This window comes from Pteronotus mesoamericanus, unplaced genomic scaffold (genome assembly GCF_021234165.1).
Source record: "Pteronotus mesoamericanus isolate MK-2021 breed Mesoamerican mustached bat unplaced genomic scaffold, CSHL_Meso_final scaffold_54, whole genome shotgun sequence".
NCBI classification, from domain to species: Eukaryota; Metazoa; Chordata; class Mammalia; order Chiroptera; family Mormoopidae; genus Pteronotus; species Pteronotus mesoamericanus.
Genome location: NW_026555321.1, coordinates 27953751 through 27975031, shown reverse-complemented (window position 1 = coordinate 27975031; position 21281 = coordinate 27953751). Strand labels below are relative to the sequence as shown.

At 39.7% G+C, this 21281-nt stretch overlaps 1 protein-coding gene across 1 annotated transcript in view; it reads right to left on the bottom strand.

Moving 5' to 3' along the window:
• Window positions 1–917: 917 nt before the first annotated feature.
• The window catches only part of ATP1B3 (ATPase Na+/K+ transporting subunit beta 3), a 40301-nt gene continuing 19937 nt past the window's right edge, over window positions 918–21281 (bottom strand). Inside the window, exons 2-7 of the mRNA XM_054594906.1 lie at window positions 18405–18533; window positions 14319–14426; window positions 10743–10927; window positions 8388–8441; window positions 4201–4284; window positions 918–1582 (exon numbers count right to left, since the gene is read on the bottom strand). Of these exons, the coding sequence (XP_054450881.1) occupies window positions 1412–1582; window positions 4201–4284; window positions 8388–8441; window positions 10743–10927; window positions 14319–14426; window positions 18405–18533 (731 nt within the window). The 3' untranslated portion in view covers window positions 918–1411. The remainder of the gene's footprint in view (window positions 1583–4200; window positions 4285–8387; window positions 8442–10742; window positions 10928–14318; window positions 14427–18404; window positions 18534–21281) is intronic.

The following is a 21281-nucleotide window of genomic DNA, read 5'->3' as shown; positions in this document are numbered from 1 at the left end:
CTGGCCTGCGAACTACCAGCTCACTGGTCCGGTTCCCAGTCGGGGCATATGCCTGGGTTGCGTGCCAGGTTCCCAGTGCGGGGCATGCAGGAGGCAGCCACACACTGATGTTTCTCTCCCTCTCGCCATCGCTTCCCCTCTGTCTAGAAATAAATCAAAAAACAAACAAAACAAAACAAAAAAAACCCTAAAAAATATCAGCTTTTCTTTTTCAAGGAGAAAATAAAAAATAAGCTTAAATAACCCCCCCCCCCGAGACCATATAGTAAGCAAACCTTTCTCAAGAGAGAAAACACCTGATATTATGACAAAGAATCATGAGAAACTCCTAAGGAAGAGGAAATATTTCATGACACTAATCAAAGAATGCTAAAATAAAACTACTGTTTGGTGAGAAGTTTTCCATGTTTTATATTTCACAATTTATATTTTTTATTAGAATCCAGTCCGCTAAATAAAAGCTGTAACAAAGTATTTCACAAACTATTATACAATTTAAATCTTAGGACTTTAACTGCGTTTAAACCTAAAAATGCTGTTTCATCTATGGTCTGAAATACTTTTTAAAAAATTTTTAATTTATTTTTAGAGAGAGAGGGGACGGGAGGGAGAAAGAGAGGGAGAGAAACACTGGTGTGCAGTTGCCTCTCACATGCCCCCAGCTGGGGACCAGGGCATGTGCCCTGACTGGGAATCAAACAAGCAACCTTTTGGTTTGCAGGCTGGCACTCAATCCACTGAGCCACCCAGTCAGGGCTGAAAGGCTATTGATAAGCAATTTAGTCCCAGCACTAACAATTCATTCACTACCCTTTTTTTTTTTTAACATGTTTTACAACAAAAAGTTTGTGTTCATAATCAAAAAGATTAACAGACTAATTCAGCATGTGAAAAATAACTTTACACGAAACTCAAGATAACTTTTCAAATCCACTTTTATTTTCTTTTCCTCTTCATACCCAGAACTTCCGCACACACGTTTTTCTGCAGCTATAAAGTCACTTCATGTTGGTCAGGTACCATTTCACCCCTAAAACTTTGCTGGCATCAAAATGACAGTTAACCAGTGTTAAATCTATAAAATATTTACATGGCACAGCACATTAAGCTTTAGACACTTGGCAATTAACCCACATAAAAATAGGACAAGACCCCTATGTTCAGAATCAGGTGTTCACAGTCCCCATCGGGCTACTGTGCAATGGTTCCCAAATGCAGCAGAGGCAACAGGCAGTTACTTCAGAGGACATTGGACACTATGATCTGGAAGCACATTACAACGTTACCCCAGTGTCGTGTACCACCCACCCCTCTCTCAGGGGGTCTCGTAACTCTAGAATGTCAGGTCCAGCTGATAGAAAATAAAAACAGACAACACAACATTAACCCTGTGGATGTATTCTAACTCCTACTATGCACGCATTGTGATTTTGAACGCAACTCGTCCTAAAAACTTGTCACGGTCATCGTGGTTTTTCAGGTTGGATGATCCAACAATCTTGCACTCGACCGTTGCTTCTTTTTGGGCTCCGCTAGCATCGAAGCCGAGCCGGATAGCCACTAACGGCTGTAGATAGCCCACCTGGCAAATGAGGAGGAAAAGGGATTAGTAATTCAAAGTAACTGCATCTACACTCATCAACAGTTGGCTTACTTTGTAAAATATTAAAACCAACAAAATTTTAATCTATTAATTAGATCTATTACTTCCCATTCTCTACCTTTCCTCCTTGAGACTGGATGTTCATTTATTTTCACTTTTTATTAAAAAAAGTGTTTATGGCTATGAGTTTTCCTCTGAGCACTGCTTTAAATGTATCTCTTGGGCTGTGATCATGTTGTGTTTCATTATCAGTATTTTTTAGATACTCTACAATCTTCGTTTGAATTTCCCTCAAGAGTTGCTTAATAAACGGTTTCAACTCCCTCCCTCTTTGGAAATGGTCTTTTTATTTTAAATTATTTATTACTAATTATAGTAATAATTATTGCGTTGTGATCAGAAAGCATCATTTATATTTCTACTTCATGAAACTTTAGGATGTATTTTTTAAAAAAGATTTTACTTATTTTTAGAGAGAGGGAAAGGGGGGAGAAAGGAAGAGAAACATCAGTGTGTGAGAGAAACACTCATCCGTGGCCCCTTGGACGTCCCGAGCCACGGACAGGGCCCGCACCCTAGGCATGTGCCCTGACGGGGAACCAAACTGGCAACCTTTCGCTTTGCAGGACAATGCTCAAGCAACAGAGCCATGCCAGTAAGGGCTAGAATTTTTTTTTTAGTGATAAATGTTTGTGACTGTTCCAGGTGTGCTTGAGGAAAAGTATTGTATTGTAATGTTTGATAATATGTGTAAGATCTACCTTATTGATTATGTGACTTAGGTTTCCCCCAGATCTCCTACTTATGACTTTGTGACGCTTGGTACAAATATACTCAGTTGCTGTACTAGCATTGTGATTTCCAAATACCATTGTTCCCGAAAAGGAACTAGGGGCTGATTCCAGGGCTGGGACAGGCAGAGTGTAAGACGAACCTGGAATATCTTGTGGTTCCAGGAAGGAGGTGCTCAAAGAATCGCGGGGGCATGTCGAAAGGACAGGGAAGCCACTGAATGTCTCCCGCCAGCCAAGACTGAGACAATTTTAGCCCCAAAATAAGTGATTATAATAGATTATAACCCCATGAATAAAATAAGAATCCATGAAAATATACTGATATACATAAATAATAAGTTGTAGAGAAGAAAAAGTTCTTCCTTAGAGTAGAATGCCAACAAGTAAATGGAAAAAGGAGAGATGTAATTAGAAAAACATTTGGGAACAGTTCTATTAACTGATTCATGCAAGAATCAACAAATGCTAAGATTATGGGAGAAACAGAATTTTACAGCCTCTCAAAAGTATTCTCCCTAGATTATATTTATTTATTAAAAAGGGGGGAAAAAGAAGAGTAACTTTACAGAAATCTGGCTGATACCACCTTAACCAAACAGCCAACGTTACTGTCACCATTAATGAGACTCATCAACACCATGTCCCTCCTGATAGGCTGTTCTGAAAAGGGCATAACATTCCTTCTGAGGCATATCTGCCAAAAATGTACAACCTACATTTATTCATGAAAATATCAGACAAACCCAAAATGAGCAAGCCAAAAAAGACCTGCACTCGTTTTTGAAGAGTACAAGGGCATGAAACAGACAGACTGAGGCACTGTTCCAGGTCACAGGTGACTGAAGATGCTGACAGCGTGACATCCTGGTGTCGGAAAACACTATTTCTTTTCCAATAAAGAACATTACCGGAACAACTGGTGAACTCTAACAAGGTCTATAGATTGGATAACACTACTTTAATAATGTTCATTTCCTTTGACAACTGTAGTATGATTACATAAGATAATGTCCTTATTTTTAGGGAAAAATACTCAAGCATTTAGTGTAAAGAGGCACCACATTTATAACTTAGTGCCAAATTGTTCAGGGGAAAAAATTACATATAAACGGAGACTGTTAAAACAAATGAGATAAAATATGAACATTTGGGAAATCTGGGGAAAGGCTCTTTCTACTACCCTAGCCACTTTAAGTTTGAAATTATTTTAAAGTAAAAGTTTGACAAGTATACACACAGTATGGTCCTAAAATTTTTTTTAATCCTCACCCAAGGATATGTGTATTGCTCTTAGAGAGAGAGGAAGGGAGGGAGGGAAGGAAGCATCAGCATGAGAGAGAAACGCTGATCGGTTGCCTCCTGTGTGTGGTCTCACCGGGGACCGTCCCCACAACCTTCTGATGGATGGACGGCTCTCCAACCAACTGAGCCACACCAGCCAGGACTGATCCTAATTTTATAAAATGATTTGCCTATATACATACATTTTAAAAACAAGAAAAAAAATTAGACTACAATATATCTCTGGGTAATGAGCTTTATTTTTTTTAGTACTTCTCTATATTCTCGAAATAATCATATGCTAAATAATGAAAAAGATAATGGTATTTCCTGCTTGGATTTTGTGATCTGAATTATAGATATGGAATCTCAATTTGCCATCACCATTTGTATTTAAAAACCAGAACAAATGAAGCACAAGTTACATAAGACATGTCTACAGGTCCCAGACAAGCGACATTTTAATACAGATGAGCCCATTTCCCAAGAGTCACAGTCACTTAAGAGCTCCTAAATACTTACATGCAATTTCTTCCCATAATATGGAAAATATTTTAAGTCTAGATTTCCCGGGTCAGGATAAACTGATAGAGTCGTGTTTTCACCCTAGAGTTGAAAGCAAAAAAAACAAAACAAAAAAAACACACAAAAAAACACAAACTTAAAACCAAAACTTTTTAGGTCACAAAAAAGCAAATTTAAACATGCATTTATATTACAGACTCTCATTATGAACAATACGGGGAAACTGCAATGCTGCTCCAACTGCACTAATCACAGGTGTGTTTGGAGAGGCGACTGTTCATCTTGATGTAAACCCCTTGAAACAAACTATCCTGACTCTTCTTACATTTCCTGATACACACGCTTTTCCATGACAGTACCCTCTAATTCACAGCCAGACCTGCTCATGCACTGTCTGTAAACTCTTACTTGTCTTCCAATGACCAAATGCCAGTTCTTCAGCCACTCGGCCGCAGAAACGCATCAGCGGGTTTAGGACCGCTGTACCCCAATGAATAAAGTCCTGTGCCCCCAGACTGGAGAGCAATGGCTGTCACGACCTAGCGGGGCAGCAGGCCCAAAAGTTTTAGGTGATGAACAACCGTGACCGCTGTCGCCAGAGGAGGGAGTATGGTGACATGGACAAAACTACTAGGAAAAATTTAAGGTACTCCAAGCAAAAACCCATTCTTAATCAATTTAAATACCACACTTCCCTTAAATAAGTTTAGGAGCACATGTAAATCAGTGAAAAATATTGTGAGTCTATAGGAATTGTATTCTATGTATTAAAAAAAACAGATAAACATGATACACAAATCTAATCACCATCTATAATCCAACTCGCTCCTGCTGTTTGTTAGATATTTCTAGTATTCTTTTTAATAAGCAATTTATAAAAATTATCTTGTAACACATTCCAAATAGGTCTAATTTTAATGACTGTAATTTTAACACATACTAGATAACATATAGACAATTAAAATCCGTGGCAAATTTACTAAGCACTATGTAAAATAAAACATGACCAAATGCTTGAGTTCCAGATTTGAATACACTAAATTCTATTTTTGAAAGCACACACGGACACCAAAGCTTACTTCATTAACCGTCACGCAGCACACGCACACGAGGCGATAGGGAAGCCGGCACGGAGCGCACAGCGAGCAGACCACGCAAGGGCCGTGCTCATGACCAGACTCCGCCACGGGGAGAGCGCGGGAGAAAACAAGGCTGACAGAAACTGTACAAGCCATTTTAAATTCACTCTTCCAACACCGCTGTAGGCCTATACTCCTTATTTTTAAAAAAGTCTAAAATAGCATTTTGTATCAGAGAAAAAAATAACCACTTTAATATGAGTGCTTTTCTGCACTGCTTTTGTATGAACTACTTTTCCTTAATATGAGCTTAATCCATAGGAACACAGAGATGTTCCCCCAAATGCAAAAGGTTTCCCTTGGGTTACAGTTTATTTCAGTGTGAGCTTCCAAGCAGATGCCACACTTCTCCGATATTTACCTCGTTCATGGAGACCTGACAACCCATAAGAGGGCAGGGCCAGTTATGGAGGGTGAACTGGGGCTCCCAGGAAAGGTCACAGGCTCGAGGTTACCCAGGTGTGACAGGCTCTTAACTGTCCTCTTGGTTTGTACCTAAACCCTAATGTTGGCAGGCTTTTACTTAAACTTGTATTTTATACCTTCTGTGAAAACAAGCATTTAGAAATTGTGAAATATTGAAATGCATATCTGAATAATGATGAGCTACTTAAGGGTAAAGCATACATTTCATAGTTTTCTAGGTTCAAGAAATGGTACCACATTGGAAACTATAAGCAACTAAGTACAGGAGTTCATTAACAGGCACTAAGTTCTACTGAAAACAAAATAAAGTTTTAAAATTAATACATTTTGTTCCTCTTACACAATCATCACCCATGAACTATTTAAAGAATACACCACATATTCTAGGCAGTGATGATCTCTGGGTAGCATTACCATTTTTTTCTTCTGCATTTTTCTAAATTTTCCCAAATGAACATGATTCATTTTTGTAAGAAAATAAAATACCGAAGGAATGAACGACATAAGCCTGTAAAAGGCCACCTGTTAAGGGCATGTCCGTCCCCACTGCTCGTGCAGTGAGTGTTTCCATCTGCCCCAAAGGGACACAAAAACTTAGACGCCACCTGGCCGCTCCTGTGTGACTAGCCTAGGAGTAAAATGCGAAGTTTTACAAGCACTTCTAATTTTGTGTGCTTTTTCTAAAAACAAAAATATCCCATAACTAAATAAACAACACCCCCCATCTGTTTTGATTAGTTTACGTACTTTACACATAACAAAAACAATCTGAAATCGGAGTCATTATACCAGGATTTTTCATCAGCATTTCCCCCGACTATTCTAAAAGCAAAGGACACAGAACACAGGAGGAAAATCCATTTAAAACCCTAAGGGATGAGTTACATGGAGGGTTTTTATATTGGCCAGAGGTTTATAAAACTGAAACCTTAGAAAAGGGCCGTTTAAAGCTTTTGCCCTTCTGGCCTAAACCTGCGTGTGTGTTCCCTTCTGGGCGGGGTGGCTCCAAGGCCCACCACCCAAGCTTATCTGTGTGGTCTGCCGCGTGCAACAGCAAACCCTCCTCATGCAGGTAACGCTGTCATGAAATCAGCACCTGTATGTGGCTGAAGCCTAGCACCCAAACCTTGGGAACTTGCTGCTGGGAAGATCTGCAAGCAAGGAGGTTCATAAAGAGTTACACAACGCAGCTTCTAAATGTAGCTTACAGTGGGAATGTTTTCTTTTGTCTTAAGAGATAAGTGTATGCTCACTAGGTTTTTAGAAGGACTTATTTATCAAGAAAAGCTCGGCTTCGATATAGCATCTGGTTTTAAGTGAGATTCTGGCTTTTTATCCAAGTTTCCTGCTGAGCTGAATATGGCACAAAGAGATAAAGTAGACTGCCTATGGCCAAATATGTATACCTCCACCCGGATGAGAAACCACACACTTCCTGATTTTGTGTGGTACTCACAAGGGAGTAAGTACCCAAAAGAAACTAATAAGGATGCTCTAAAGTGGGGTTCACAGAGTGCGGGCCCCAGACCAGCAGCATCACCATCACCTGGGAACTCCAGGTAAAAAAGCAAATTCTGGGCGTCACCCCAGACCAATGGAGCCAGAGACTTCAGGAACGGGAATCAACAGGCTCTCCCAGTGATTCTAATGCATGACTGAATTCGGGAATCACTGAGCAAGTGTCTGCCCAAACAAGAAATCCATTCATGGTTAAAACAAATAACTTTGTTTTTCCTTCCATAAACAATGTCAGAAGTGATTTCAACATAACCTTTCAAGAGAAATACTTCTGACACACAATTGGAGTTGGAATGTTAATATTTTGCACAACGATAAAATTAAATTTAGAGCTTAAAAGTTTCTCCTCAGAGCTCTTACCCATCATTTACATATTTGTCTTAGTTGCACTTGCAGCATGGAGAGAAAACAAAAGAAATCATGAGATGAAAACTGCACAGCACTCCCAGGAAAATAAAGCAGACACATGAGAGAAAAACAATGCCTCTACCTTGAGGAAAATGTACCGTATTTCATTAAATCTCAGATTCCATTGACATGCACTACTTTATGTACCATTAAGACAAAAAATCTTGTAAGACATCATTAATTGTTGGTCAACCACAATTAATAACACAATAACACAATTTCAGTGTTATTAGGCCAGGGGGAAAAAAGTGAATTTTAGAATAAATGAAATATGATATGTGGAACTGTAAAGGCAATGTCTGTGAAATCAAACGCACATGGAAAACAAGTCTTTTTAAATTGGCATGAGCAAACAGAGAAGGGCTACCCACAAAGTCTGGCGAAATTTTATTTCTCTGAGAATGGCCCTATATGGAGCAGAGGTCCCCAACCCCGGGGCTGCAGACTGGTGCTGGTCCTTGGCCTGTTAGGAATGGGCGAGCGAGCGAAGCTTCATGGGCATCACCGCCTGAGCTCCGCCTCCTTTACCTCCCGTCAACCCCACCAGTGGAAAAACTGGCTTCCACGAAACCAGTCCTAATGCCAAAAAGGCTGGGGACTGCTCCTACAGAGGACTTTAAAACTCATTAGACTTTTAAAGTATTAAGCACATTAAAGCGTTAACAAAAGTTGGGTTATTTTTTGAATACTAACCTTAGAAAGAGAGCATTCTATCTTTGGTTTTCCTTGAGGCTTTAATCCAATTATCTAGGGAAAAAAATATTGATTGAAACATCACAAATGTATACAACAGGCCTTTTGTTGCTAGGGACCAGGAGGGTAAGGGTTGGGGCGAACAGTAATTCTGTGTATTAAAACTGTTACCTGTGCCTTTTATGCTAATTATTTTTGAGAATTAGAATGGACTTTTCAATATAATAATCTTACCAACTCTCTTACCACTGTACTAGGCCAAGCTAGGAAATAAATCAGTTACCAAAGAATTGACCAAAGCACAGTACTGAACTAGCTAGCTACCCTCTTAAAACAAACAGAAGCCATTAAATTCCATGATTTATATGAACAAATAATTAATGCAAACAATAAGAACTGTAGGGCATAATATAACTAATTAACTGTTCTTCATGAAAATACATCAGGTCATGCCCTGGCCAGGTAGCTCAGTTGGTTAAAGCACTGTCCCAATACACCAAGGTTGTGGGTTTGATCCCTGGTCAGGGCATGTACATGAAGCAACCAATGAATGCATAAATAAGTGGAAAAACAAACAGATGTTTCTCTCTCTCTAAAATAAATTTAAAAAAAGAAGTAAAAGATAATATGTCAGATCACAATCCTCATGTTTCCATAATGCTTCCACAGAGCCCGACCATATTCCACGTGTGTTCCACGAAATGCACACACTGGGAGCACCACTGAGCTCCATAGGATGAGTCTATTTTCATGGTTGTAGCTGACGTAACTCTTGTATGAATGATAACGGGTATTTTCCATCTATTTTGTGAAATTTTTGGCATTTTGAATTTATATGCATTTTACATGCGAATGCCTGTAACTAAATATTCCTCATAAAAGACAAAGTATTATAGTAATCTAAATAATAATATAAGCAGCAATAACTATCTTTGTCCACATAATGGTTTTGGGACAAACTGCAGTCAGTATATACATCTCACTACTGATCCCTGTGTCTGATGCTGTCTTCCTGTCATGCTCTGCGAAGCCTGCCCCTGCCGGCAGCCATACTCTCAGAAGGCTGGTCCTGTGGGAAAAGGAACTGAAATTTCTCTTTCTATTGGGAATAGGTTTTCCAGCAATCTAATTGTCCTGAAGACACTCCTAGGAGGCTGGGATTTTAACAGGCATCCCTGTTAAGGGGAAAATTTAATTCATTTTACAAGCTAGATTTTCTAGTTTCACTTTACTTTTAGCTTACTTTGTTAACCGTAATTCTTAAGAAAGTCTTGCTGAAAAAGCCCTCCACCGTTAACTGGCTCCTATGATGTGTCCAGCAGTGTTTCAGTGATTTCTAGAGGGCTGTGGGATAGACAGGAAATGGTCATCGTCCACCAGGAGAGGGGAAGGGAGGAAGGACTGGAGGGGTGTCAGTGTGGGCATTTTAGGATCTGGCTGACACCCCCTACAGGTAACTCCTTATTTAGCAGTGCCAACTTCAGACGACGCACGCTGTACTTTTACTAGGGATGGTAGCCATTTGCTTATCGGATAATGACTTCAGTGCTATGTGAACTCATGATCTTGAGAGGTGTATACCTGTTTAAGAAATTGTCTTTCCCCTGAGTAAATGTTCGGAAATGACCTCATTTTCCAAGGGGAGACCTTGCAAGGCCTCAACAGCATAATTGTATTAGGATGCAACTCTGCAGCGCAGCATTCAATGAGCAGCAGTGCACAGGGGTTAGGGACCACTTACTTCACTGTAGAAGGGGAGCAGCTTCCTTTACACCATGATGGCAAGTTATTATCACTCACACAGGGAGACGTTAGCTTCTTAATTTACTACTGGCTATACAATTCAGGCACCTCTTCTGTGCAACATAGCAAAATGCCGCTAACTGGCTATAACTGAGCTCATTGTAATGCAACTTTATTTGTATTTCTACTATTTAATTATACACACATATACTATAAAAATATGCTTTCCTACTAAATATATGTCAAAACTTCATATATTCTCCATGGGACTTGAAATTACTTTACAGCACAGTATTCAAAGGCGAGCACTGCAAGTTAACAAAACCAGGGCCCGACACCCAGGCCCCCGGCCCCGTGAGGCATCCATCTGCGCCTAAGCACACGTGACTCTCCGACAGGGAAGCACAGAAGTTGTTTTTACTCTCTAAACCATGATTAATCTGTGAACCAATCTTGTTTGTTTCCTGCATTCATTTTTCCAGAGGTCAATCATATCACTATTGGCCTGTTACACAAGCTACCCTAAATGAGATAACATTTTAAAAATACTTGTCAGCTTCTCAATAGAGGGCATTAGGAAAAAGCAGCAACAGCAGCAAAATATGTACATACTCTGTTCATTTTCACAAGTATACAAGGGTGTCCACTGGAGTAGCCAAAGTCAGGATCGTCAACCCCACTGCATTCTCCAAGTAAGGTAACAGGAAACTGACATGCTTTATAAACTGGACCCATCTGTTCAAAGAGTGCTCCATCAGTACACTTTGAGAGATTGTTCTGTGCTTCTGAAGCATATGCTAAAAAGGAAACATATGTGTGCACAGATCAGCTGAAAAAAGGTCTTAAATACACCAGGAATATATCCTCCTTTGGACAACATTCTTCAAAGACAAAAACAGCAATGCTAAGTATTAGATAATTTTAGGGAAAGAATGTTAAGTCTGTTCCTTTAACTGTTAAGAGTTACCTAGTGCTCTAAAGTTACTGCATTTCAACAATGATACAAGCTGGATTATAGACCTCTTTTCTCACCGTGAGGTGGTCCAAGCCATGGCTATGGCATCCTCTGAATGCCGTCTGTGCTCCTGGCCCAAGACACAATGGTGAGGACATAAAAAGATACTGCCACTGCCCTTCTGGAGCTTATAGTGCACGGTGAAGACAGGTGTTAAGTAGAAAATCATAACTGAAGGGTCTGAAGATATACAGCACTATGCAGGCTACACTAAGGTGACTTGAAACACAGCTAAGATTTAAAGACACCTTAGAGAACGGTGTTCTTAGCAGACATGGAGGTAACTAGATTGATTAAAGTGGTAAAAGGGTAAACTGGTTACAACTTGGAGATGGGGAGGGAAGAGGAGAAAAAAATACAAATGCTTGCCAGATGCTTGCCCTGCCCTGGCACAGTGTCAGGCAGAAGTGGTACAACAGTGAGCAAGCCTGACATGGTCCCCGCTGTCACTGAGCTTAATGTACTGGAAGATACCCACTGCTAAGCAGTCTGTATGAAGTGCAATAGTGTCTCAGAAAGAACCACCGCAGTGTGGTCCAAGCGAACAGAACTCCTGAAAGACCCCGTGAAGCGCAGGCAGAGTGATACGAGGCCCTGCCAGCCCACCCTTCACAACTGCAGCCCTTCCCAACTCTCCGCAACTCCCTTTGCTGCCTTGTTCTCCTCCGCACACTGATTACCTTCTGATACACTGCGGGCCAGTGACCGCCACAAAGACTTTTCCTGTGTTTACTGACGGAGCCTAGAAGAGCGCTCAACAGAGAAGGCACTCAAAAAAAGTCTTTGTGGAATGAACAGGACTGCAGTGAGGAAGGAGGAGGGCAGGGAACTGTTTTCATTATAGACCTTTCTTTCCTATTTGATTTTTAATCCATGGATCCTAGCTCATAAAAAGTAAGTGTATCTTTAACTATGAAGGGAGAGAGACTTAGGAGGGTAGCTAACAGAAGATGTGGGATCAAAAGAGGATTTCGATTTAAAACAGGAGGGAACTGAGGGTTTTGCATGTTGACAGGAAAGATCCTATAGAGATGAAACACACCTAGGAAGGGACTGCAAATAGTGTGATGCTTCTGAGGCAGGAGAGGGGAGAGGAGCCGAAGCCTGGCTGGTGGTGCAGCCGATCGCCCTCCTCAGGGCAGGAGGGTGCCGCAGACAAGTGGGAGGAACTGGCAGTTTGTTGTATTAGCGGCGGGACACAGAGGGAATTCCCATCTCAGTTTCAAATTTCTCTTGATTCAGAAACAAAGGTTAGAGTCAAGTGCCACCCAATGATGGGGGTCGATTCCGAGAAGCGCATCCTTAGGTGAGCGCATCATTGTGCAGACATCAGAGCGCGTACGCACACAAACCCGGACCGCACAGCCTGCTACATACCAGGCTGTATCACATAGCCTATTACTCTACAGGGGAGGAAAAACCGTTTTTCCTGTCCTTTTGGGTTTTTGGCTGAGACATCCCCATAATAAAAGATTAACAGGAGAAAGACAAAAGTTTAATAACAGGTATACCTCCTGTATACATGGGGGAAACCCAGAAAAACTGAGTAACTTGCCAAAATAGCCCAAAACTATCACTTTATATACCATCTTCAGCTGAAGACAAAAGATGTTGGGGTTGGGGTGTCAGTTATGGGAGTCGACCTGGAAAAGCACAGTAAACAAGGGCAGCAGGTTTTCATGTTTCTCTTCTGCACTGATGAGAATTTCTAGAGATAAGGTCCATCCCCTTACACATGGAGATTGGCCTTGCAAACGTAAAGGTCTTTTACCAAGGGTAACTTTTAGTTGGTATTCAGAGCTGCTTCCAAGGCTGCTGTTTCCTAAAATTAAACAGCCTAAAATAAACCCTATGCCATGGGCGTTTTGGGGTGACAAATTCTGTTCCCCTATAACTCTGGCTACAAACCTGTACAACAAGCTGCTGTACCGAATACTGCTGGCAACTGTGACACAATGGTATTTGTTGTAATGCACTGAGCTATAGCCTTATGATGGGTACAGTGTTGCTAGGCAACAGGAATTTTCCAGTTCTATTATAATCTTATGGGACCCTGTGGTAAACACAGTTGTTGACTGAACCATCACTATGCGGCACATGACCATGTATGAAGAAAGTGGGTCCTAAAGGAAAAGGTAGGGAAGTAGAGGTTTGAGTAGAGGTTGGAAATAATTATCCAGAGCAACTGCACAGCCGTGTCAGGTAGCAGAGCGGGCTGAGGGGGGCTATCAAGTAGCCCAGTGTTAATTAGTCTCATTGAAAATACTTGTTCAGCAGCACCTGGCTGCTCAGGGGCAGGTTCTAAGGAAGAGCGTCATCCAGGAATTTTATGGCTCCATCCATTGCAATTTATGACAAATAGAGGCAAGTGATTTTAAAATACTGGCAGGAGTAAAGAAGACATAAAAAACCATGGAATTAAGCTTGATAAGAAGGAAGATTGGGGGTGAAGGACTAGGATAAAAGGGTCAGTAAAAGTCCCAATGAGGCAGAGGCTAGTAAAGGAAAGTTACACAAGCAAACTGCAATGACAGAACGTCACGGTAGGAAAGCCTTAATCTGCGATTTTGGCAATGGACTCCTACACGTTCTAAGGAATGGCTGTAGGAGTGTGTAGCTCAGAAAAGGTGAGACAATCAAGAACCAAGAAGCCAGAGCATTTGATGATTATTCATGTTAATATCATGGGGTTAGACCAAGCAAAATGTGAGAAAAAACTGGGCCAGAGGGCTATTATGAATCTTTGCAACTGGTAACTCCAAAAAAACTCAAAACTGATACACAAATTTTTTTTTTAATGATAAACAACATCCCCAGTTCCCTGCACAAGCACAACACTGGATGCAAAAGATCCAAGCACTTAAGAGGCATTATTTTATATAATATAGTTTAAATTTATTACTCAAATACTTTCCATTTTAATGCAGATATAAATGTTATGGCTCAATGAACTTACTCATGTACTACTTATGGGATAAAAAAATTCAAAGCAACTGCCCATAGGCTTAGACCCCTCTTCCCGTAAGTTAGAATATCACAGCTAATCATAAGATCTACTTGCAAGTCCTCTAAGTTGACTGTGTTTGACAGGGAAAAAAAAAAAGGTAAAATAATCTCTACTAGTTTCTATAATAACTTAGATCTTTTATCTTACTCTAAGAAAAGAAACTTACGCTTTAGAAATTTCTTAAGGTCTTCAATGTACCCTTTATAGGACTGTGGATCAGACATAGTGAATGAATACTCCAACGCTGACACCGGTTTTGGAAAAACCATAAGTCCTATAAAGAGATAAAGGAGAAAAGGGGAAATTAACTGCAGTAAATTCCCTTCTCTTTCCTCCAAACCCTAAAAAACACATCTCAGCAAAGTTACACAGAAATCTGTGTTCACAGGTAGGTTGAAATTACCAAGAACGTCCCACTTCTGACTATGAGGGTCCACATCTATAGCAAAAGAATCTCAAATGCGCAAAATCACCTTAGGCCAATTAGAAACTTTGCTAAATATGTCTGCTACAATTAATTATAATTGCTCTGTTCCTTAAAGAGGCAAGTTTTACTTTGTATTTTTTTTTTTTATTGTTCAATTACAGTTTACTTTGTACTTTCTATATTTATTTTTCTATAAAATATTTTAGGTTTTGTCAACTTGCCATTAATATATGGAGAAAAATTTTAGTAAATCAAATCGCAGCCCTTTTGCCATTCAAACAGCCGTATGGAAATATTCATAAAGAAAGCTCACCTTATTCAGTGAACGAGGCCTTGGGAATTTTAACTCTGTGGTTAAATTGCCTTCCTTCAACAATAAACACGGCTCTACAAAATGTGATTCTCATGCTGGCTGGTGTGGCTCAGTGGGTTGAGTGCCAGCCTATGAAAAGTCGCTGGCTCAATTTCCACCCAATAAGGGCACAGGCCTGGGCTGCGCACCATGTCCCCGACTGGGGCGTGTGAGAGACAGCTGATCGATGTTTCTCCCCTTCTTTCTCCCTCCCATCCCCTCTCTAAAGATGAATAAAATCTTAAAAAAAAAAAAAAAGCGCTTCTCTCATACTGACTTTGGAGTATAACCACCAACAATTTCATAGCAGGAGTCCACATTCATGTATATAGTACATGTTCCACGAGTTTATTGACAGAAAATGTAAGCATATTCATCTGTAAGAAACATAATAAGACTTCCAACTTTAATAGAAGCTGTCGTTTAAAAAGCATTAGATCTAGATTATTAATTCAGCTTTGCAAAAAGAGCTTCAAAAACAATCCTAAAATTTTCACTAGTTTCTAAACATTCCCCACTGCAAAGTATTAAAGATATGCCTTGCACTGAATCTGAAAAAATACACAAATTAAAAGTGATTGTTTTAGTTTTCATTAGAATTGCTGCCTATGGTCATCTCTTTCTTTTTAAACCAGATCCAGTTTCTTTTAAACCATAAATACTTGCCTGAGTTGAATTGTACAGCTTTTGAGTTAAACTAGATCCGCTACTATCTAAATACAATAAAGCACTGTTCCTAAATGGCACAGCAAATCTTATTCTGTATGAGGCACAAATGCGCCCATGATCAACCCCACATTCACCTACCACAACAGAGCAGATCACTTGAATTTGTATGATCCCATAATGTCTTTTTTCTTACCACTCCACCCACAGAAATATTACTATAAAATCAGCAATAACTTATTTTTTTAAATAAAAGCATTTAATGGAGTACAGACCACCCCCCCAAAAAAGTGGGGGTGGGGGGCGGCGCGCGCACATGTTAATAAATCTGACCAAAAGAAACCTCACAGAATGATATAATTTCCCACCTGGGCAAGTCAGGGTGGGTAGTCCTGTCTCAGAGCTGTAATTTCTCTAGTAAAAGGTTATCTTTGCCTTAAGCAAGCCCTATCCATTGTTTCCCTGCATCTAGTTAACAAACCTTTCAAATGCCTATTTTTCAGACCCCTTTGTAGGGTGGCTACCCTCAAGAGAGCAAATAATCCTGTCAATAATTTTAGCTCTCCTGTAATCCAATCCCCAGAGCCCTGCTTTCTCTGTGCTTCCTGTAATCTTCCTTATGATCCCTCCGTAGACTGTGAACTGTCACGGGGAGCATTTGAGACCTTGCTTCCTGGCAATCTCATAAGTTTGACTCAAATAAACTTATCAAAATTCCCTACAGGTTTGGACATTTCTTAGGTTGACAGTAGAAGTAACACCTCTGACCATCCGATAAATGAAAGAATAATCTGTTATATACATGTTACTGTTTTTCTTTACGTTTTATAGCAGGAACAAGCCATATTATTATACTGCAAGCAAAAATGTAACAGAGTCAAGGCAGCTTGCATGTACCTGTAAAAAACATCTACCTTTTAAGAAAAACCCAAAATAAAACATGCAGATTTCTAAATTAATTTTAAAGAAAAACATGAAGAAATCTGTTATATTTAGAAACTGCATTCCTTTGTATGACTAATTTTAAGAGAATTTTTAAAAATTTACAAAATTTTGTATGAATGTTAAAACAATTTCCGACACCAGTTACTTCTGAGGTCCACAGCAATGCTCCCGGAGCCCTAGCTCCTGCGATTTATCAGCCAACAGCCCGTTTGAAATTCTTACATAAAAAAATCCACAGCGGGACAGTGCGGTGCAGCCACATTTTCGACATGCACACTCCAAATAAAGATTTTAGCTTACCCCAAACCATGACCATCTCCAGAATGTGAAGACTACAATAACTTATTTCTTTCCAATCTCAACCACTGGGGTACGAATGTGTGTGTGTGTCAGTAGGGGTGTGGATAGGCAGTATGTGCTTGTGATTGAGAGAACACACACACCCACACACACCACCCCTGAAACTTGAAGCTAGTGATTATTTTACTGGGTAAAAATGTACTGAAATGCTGATCATTGTTAAAAAAAAAAAAAAAAAAAACTCAGAAAATGCAAGCAAAAAAACAAAAATTGCCCACAATCCATGAAGATGTTTAACTAATGTATACTCATCTAATATTATACATACATATGAATGTGTGCATATTCATTCATTTATTTAAACTAATGATACATTAAGAGCCATAATACACTTGGTAAATAATTTTATGGAACTCAGTTTAAAACTGTACTTAAATATATTAAACATATTTCACTGCTTATATTATTCATGCAATTATAAAGAGTTTAATATTTCTGAAATAGATCAGCTTATGTTCAATGGTAATTAACATAACTGAAGCAGTAAGAAAAATAATTATCTTAAAATTAGTATAAGTTGAAAGAAAATAGCTACAATGAGAGATGCGAGAAAATTAGCATGGAGCTAGTCTGATACTTGGTCAAATAAACTGAAAGGTTAAGAATTACTCATGTTTAGGCAGAATTAGCTGCAAACAAAGGAAAACCCATTAAAATACACTGTTCTAAGAAAAAGTAGGTTGAGAAACTGGTTCAGTTTGGCTGTGGACATGGCTTACAAGTCCATGCAGTGAGCAAGGATCTAGATTAAGGTTCGTGTCGTGGCACTACTGACACTGTGAACTGGGTAATTCTTCATTGTGGCAGGTTGTGCTGTGCATTGTGGATGTTTATTTCGGAACGTGCCTGGCCTGTATTCAGAGTGGCGCCGCTCCAGTGCGACAACCAAAAATGTCTCCAGACATTTCTGAATGGCCTCTGGAAGGCAAATCAACACTGGATGAGAGCCACTCCTGTGGACAGAAACCTCATGCTAGATCCCCCCTTTCTTGGCCTGCCTGCTACCCAGATCCCACTCTTCCATGTAGAGCCTTCCATTTGTATTGTCTCTAGAAGTTGTTCGCATTTTGGGGAATATACACTGGGGTTCTGGCATGTTATTATCTTCTTTCTGTAAAAATAGCCAGCATCTTGAACACAAGAGCCATGGCCAACAATGAAGGCAGAGCTGGCATTCCAAGACTGTTTCAGCCCTGGCTGGGGATCTCAGTTGTTTAGAACGTCATCCCTCCATCAAATCTGGCTTTACTATAATTCTCGATATTAATTTCTGCTTGCTTTTGGCAAAGGACACAAGATTTATCAGCTCAGTATGTAAATATTAAAGGTCTTTGTATCAGTGTGTAAATATTAAAGGTCTTTGTATCAGTGTGTAAATATTAAACAATCAACAAAATCAAAACTTTCACATTACCTAATGCCAAGGTTTAACAACCTTTTATCTGCTATGTAAAACATTTGTGATGAAGCTATACAAACCATTCCAATGGCAAGTTAGTTACCTGGACTAGAAATCTGGTCACGATATTTTGGAACTTCATCATTCAGAGTCTGAAGCATAACCCACATTGTGAACGTGAAGAGTGTAGCCAGGAACCCATAAAAGACTAGGTAGAAGAGCAAGATCAAACCTGTAGAAGAAAATAAAACTTATGAAATTTGGAGATATAAACATACATTGTGCACACGTTGTGTCCAGATTAAAAAAAAACAAACCAACCACTGCAAGGCCAGGATGCCAAGCTCTGCCATGCACACAGCCAAATATCTCCATATTCAGAACATGAGCTTGCCCAAGCAAGGAGTACTTCAGCAAGGGAGCACCCACCCACCCTGCTAACACTTCCAGGTATAAGTAGCTTCTACAAGGCATACTCAGGTTCAAGGTCAGAGCTTTAAAATTCTGGCACTTGGAGGAGTGTTTCCCAAATTGGACTTGATGCCCTCTAGAAAGATAAAAGATTTTAAGTGGGACAAACCCAATCTGTACATGTTTCTTTAAGTGGCAAATAGAAAAGAATTAGTATATCAACCCCGTATTTCGTACAGTAATTATATGCATAAATTTAAGTGTTAAAAAGTGAGTTGATTTAAAGAATAGCCAGGGAATGTACAGAAAGGCAAATCATGAAGGTGGTATTCCACGAATAAAGTTTAGGAAACACTAGTTGAGTGGAAGGCTCATGCGAAAGCAAAGAGAGGTCAAGACCAGAAACAAGCACCCCAACCAACGGGCCTTCACAACGCTACTGCGAAGCACAACGCGAAAGCCGGCTGACACAAGCCTCAACATCAAGGGCTCGATCTTTGTCTCTTCACAACCTGAAAACACCATGATCGTTCTATCCTAAGCCTGTGACCTTTTTTTGAGAACATCTAAAAATAATGATTTTTCTCAAATGTCTATATTTGAAGTTCTAGCGGTCACCATCAAAATTACATAGAATATTAAAATCACACATTTATAGTTAAATGTTTAAAAATTAATCAATGAATATTAAATCCTCAGGTATAATAATAGTGAAAAACACTTAATTCCTCCGAGCTGAATCAACATCAGCTTCATTTCCCGAGTCATAAACCTATTCTGTGTCCTCAATCTACTCCTAGCCCAGCGGCTAGAACAGCCCTGTTCCTGTCCTGGAGTCTCCTGGACTTCCTCAACCCTACTCTCCAGAAGTTTTCCCTAATAACATATTTCAAAATATATCCACCCCCTAGCCCCCCGCCTGGAGCAGCTTTACTACATTCTTCTGATTCTCAAAAGACTTCATGACCCCAAAACAGATTTTGGTAAAAGCTAAGTAACTTTTCTGTCTTAACTGCAGCCCAGAAAACTGTCTCCCTTTCTCCCCCTTTTCAAGTAATGAGGAAACACAGTTAAGGCAATTTTATTTTAATTTAGACTAACATTCCCCCATCCCCACCCTGCCCCAATTACCAGGAGGCCAAAAATAGGGAGCGAGAGGACAGAAGGAGGAAAGGAGAAGAGCATGTCACCTTCACACAGCATCGCTTCCCTACCCACACAGCGACCCTGTTGCAGGAAAGAAAGGGAAGACCAATCTCAATGAGGCAAACAGTTAACCACAGAAGGGGAGGAAACACATGTGAAGCTCAAAGGCTAGTTTAATGACATATAGGAGAGAAATGATCCTTTCAGATCTACATGTTTGTAGGATCTACGGATAAAATCCTCTACCCAGCGGAGCAGAGTGGACAAATATTGTACATACATGTAATGAGTGTGGGCTTTGTTCCAACACAACCTTGTACAAAAACAGTCAGATTGAGGCCCGAGTAGTTTGTCAACGAATGCAGTAGATAGTAAACTGAAGAAGTTCGAAACAAAAGTGTTAAGAGTTAAATTATTTAGCACTGTTTTAAAGCCATCTCAAATATTTTTATCATAACATTTTCAAAACTTCATTTTAAATTGCCATAAACACGGTTACAAAGCAAATAAACATATAGGAGACATGAAGAAGCTGTATCCAAATATGGTTTCTAAAGAACCATTACACAATGAAAAGTGTTCAAACTTCCTACAAAGAGGTTCCTAAAACAGATACACAAGTTAACAGCCATGTCCCAAATCTGATGCCATGTATTAGTACATTAAGGTAATTCTGAATGTAGGGAGTGTACAAACAAGTCAGTCAGTCATTTCCAGCACTGAAGTGAGTTTTTCCTACTTGATTAAAAAAAAAATTATTTTGCTAAGAGATCCAAACCTAACATTTAAAAATTAAAATGAATCTCACTTATAAATCTCATACATGAAATGACAGCAACATTTAACCTCCTCTCCCCTCCTAAAGGGAAAAGAAAAACAACAGAAAATAAAAACAGAAATTGTAAACTGCTGCTCTCACAGGGGTAAACGTGCAGTTGGACACTCAGATGCAGTTTCCTGATGGGTCTAACACCATGACGGAGCTCAAACTGGAGGCCTCCTCGGTTAGTGACGGGGTGGTGCGGACGGGAACTGTTCAATGTGCCATGTCTGCGTCAGTGCTAGTCATGGCAAGCAGGAAACAATAAATGAAGCCTAAGTTGTGCTTATTTTACTGATGTTCCCTAGCTTTAAATCCTTCAAGAATTTCCTTACATCGCTAACCTAAAAAAAACTGAGTAAAGTTCTGAAGGAACATAAGTATTTTAAACAGTCAGAAGTCAACAGAATCATAACCAAAGATGTTTATCCAAAATAAATACCAAAAAGTTTCATGCTATAATTACCCTGTTGTTCTAACAGTATAGAGGCAAAACAATCCTACCACTACATTTTTCACTCTCCAATCGAAGGTACATAATAAAACTGTTGAACAATTACAAACTTCTGCCTCTCCCTCAAAGAGGAATTCACCCTTCTCCTC